The 1853-nt window shown below is 51.4% G+C and overlaps 1 protein-coding gene across 1 annotated transcript; it reads right to left on the reverse strand.

Annotated features, from left to right (window-relative positions):
- Positions 1–534: 534 nt before the first annotated feature.
- LOC131018294 (uncharacterized) lies at positions 535–1251 on the reverse strand. Its single transcript, XM_057947020.1, has one exon. The coding sequence runs from the start codon at positions 1249–1251 to the stop codon at positions 535–537; it is 717 nt and encodes a 238-aa protein (XP_057803003.1).
- Between the last annotated feature and the right edge of the window lie 602 nt (positions 1252–1853).

Below are 1853 nucleotides of genomic sequence, written 5' to 3' on the forward strand. Positions count from 1 at the left end.
TCATCAAAGAAACAATATGAGCTATTCATGTGTGCTCATTAAGGCTCAATCCTCACAATTTAGTAGGCTTCAAGTATTTTGATCAAATTTTGCACGTTTTTCTCATACAAGAATACCTACGAACATATGCATAATTCCATCACAAGAGCAACAGCCTATCATACCAAATCCAATATCCTCATCTCAACTCTTCACATCATCCATCATAACATTGCCAAAGGACTCGAAACTGTCTCGAAGACCAAACCAACAGACCAACAGAGCAAAAACACACAAAATAAAGACACCCCCCCACACTTGGACAACACAATGTCCTCATTGTGTGAGAGTATGATAGACCAAAAGAAAAACCATCAGACAACTAAAGAAGAACATAAGCTAAAACGAACGAAAAGCAAAAAGAAAGAAACTTCCCTGAATGGTAATCAAGAAGGTGGAGAAGGGCGCAGTCCGATAGCGTGCTCCACCGCTGCCAATCGTGTGCTCAAGTCCACCGCCCATTGCGGTGGATGAGTGTCAAAGTGGGTGCACAACTCAGTGCGCAGGGTGTGAAGCTGCGGCAAGAACCAGGGTGGAGGAGTAGTGGAGTCGGTAGTGTGGCTGGAAGTACCTCGCACCGACTTTGGTAATGGTGAACCGGCTGTGAGGGACAGCGGGTTTCCGGCGCTTAGGCTTCTGGCGCGGCCCCGTCTCAGCTTGCTCCTCCTCTTCCTGCTCGTACTCTTCGTCTTGTTCCACCTGTTCATCCTCAGCTCCCTGCTCGTACGCTTCGTCTTCAGAATCGGAGGTAGATGCAATCTCATGCACGCGGGTGTCGATCGTGATAGGTCGAGCATGCTGGCGGCTGCTCCGCCTTAAAGGGGTGGAGGTCGTAGCTTTTGCCTTCGCCTTACTAGACGTGGGGAGCTTGGCTTTCCCGCTGGTGGATTTGCGTAGCTTCTTTGGCTTAGGAATGGCCACCTTCCGACGTCTTTTCCTTGAGGTAGACGGTGATGGAGAAACCGGAACGTCGGAGATGGTGGCTGAGGCTGAGGGCTCGGTGGATGGTACGTTCTCACACGTCGGTGGTGAGAACACAACGATGGCTAAAGCATCGGCCGGAGACACCTCAGTGGCGGCAGGGAGTGTTCCGGTGGCTGGAAGGGCTGGACTCGCGCCGAAAGACGGCGCTCCTTCGCTATGGTAGACGGGAGGGGGAGATGGCAGCCGCGGCTTGCGGGATGGGCGTCGCTTCTTCTTCTGAGGAGCCATTGTGGCCTGAATTTGCAGAGGTGGAGGCGCAGCGGTGGTCACGGCGACGCGGCAGTGGCGGTTGGTGCAGAGGTGAGCGGACGGCTGAGGGAGAAACTAGCAGTGCCCGGAATTGTAGCGCTGCTGTAGTGGGGCTCCTCCGGCGGTGCGGCTCGGGTGGCGCGATGGTCGGAGCGGTGGCAGGTTGTGGTTTGGCCGATGGGGAGATGGGCGAAGGTGGAGCAGCGGCGGGAATGGGGGAGTTGGTGGGAGAAATTTTGACTTTGGTCAAAATAAACCCTAACTCCAAAATTTTCAAAAAAAAATTCCCAATCTTTCAGAAATTGAAAAACAGCCCCCAATTCTTCAGATCCTGCAAAAAGGTCCCCAAACCTTGCGAAAAACATAAAAAAAAACACACCATTTTTTTTTTTTTTGGAGGAAAAACGAAAATAAACAAAACAAGGGCAAGAAAAATCGGGTTGCCTCCCGATGAGCGCCTTTATTTAACGTCCTTGGCTGGACAGAAAAGAAGTTCAAAATCCTTAGACGATGGTTGGAGACGTCAGGCTGAGCGCATTGAACGACTCCATCTCGACTCCAGCATAGTATGGCTTGAGTAA

This window comes from Salvia miltiorrhiza, chromosome 3, assembly GCF_028751815.1.
Source record: "Salvia miltiorrhiza cultivar Shanhuang (shh) chromosome 3, IMPLAD_Smil_shh, whole genome shotgun sequence".
NCBI classification, from domain to species: Eukaryota; Viridiplantae; Streptophyta; class Magnoliopsida; order Lamiales; family Lamiaceae; genus Salvia; species Salvia miltiorrhiza.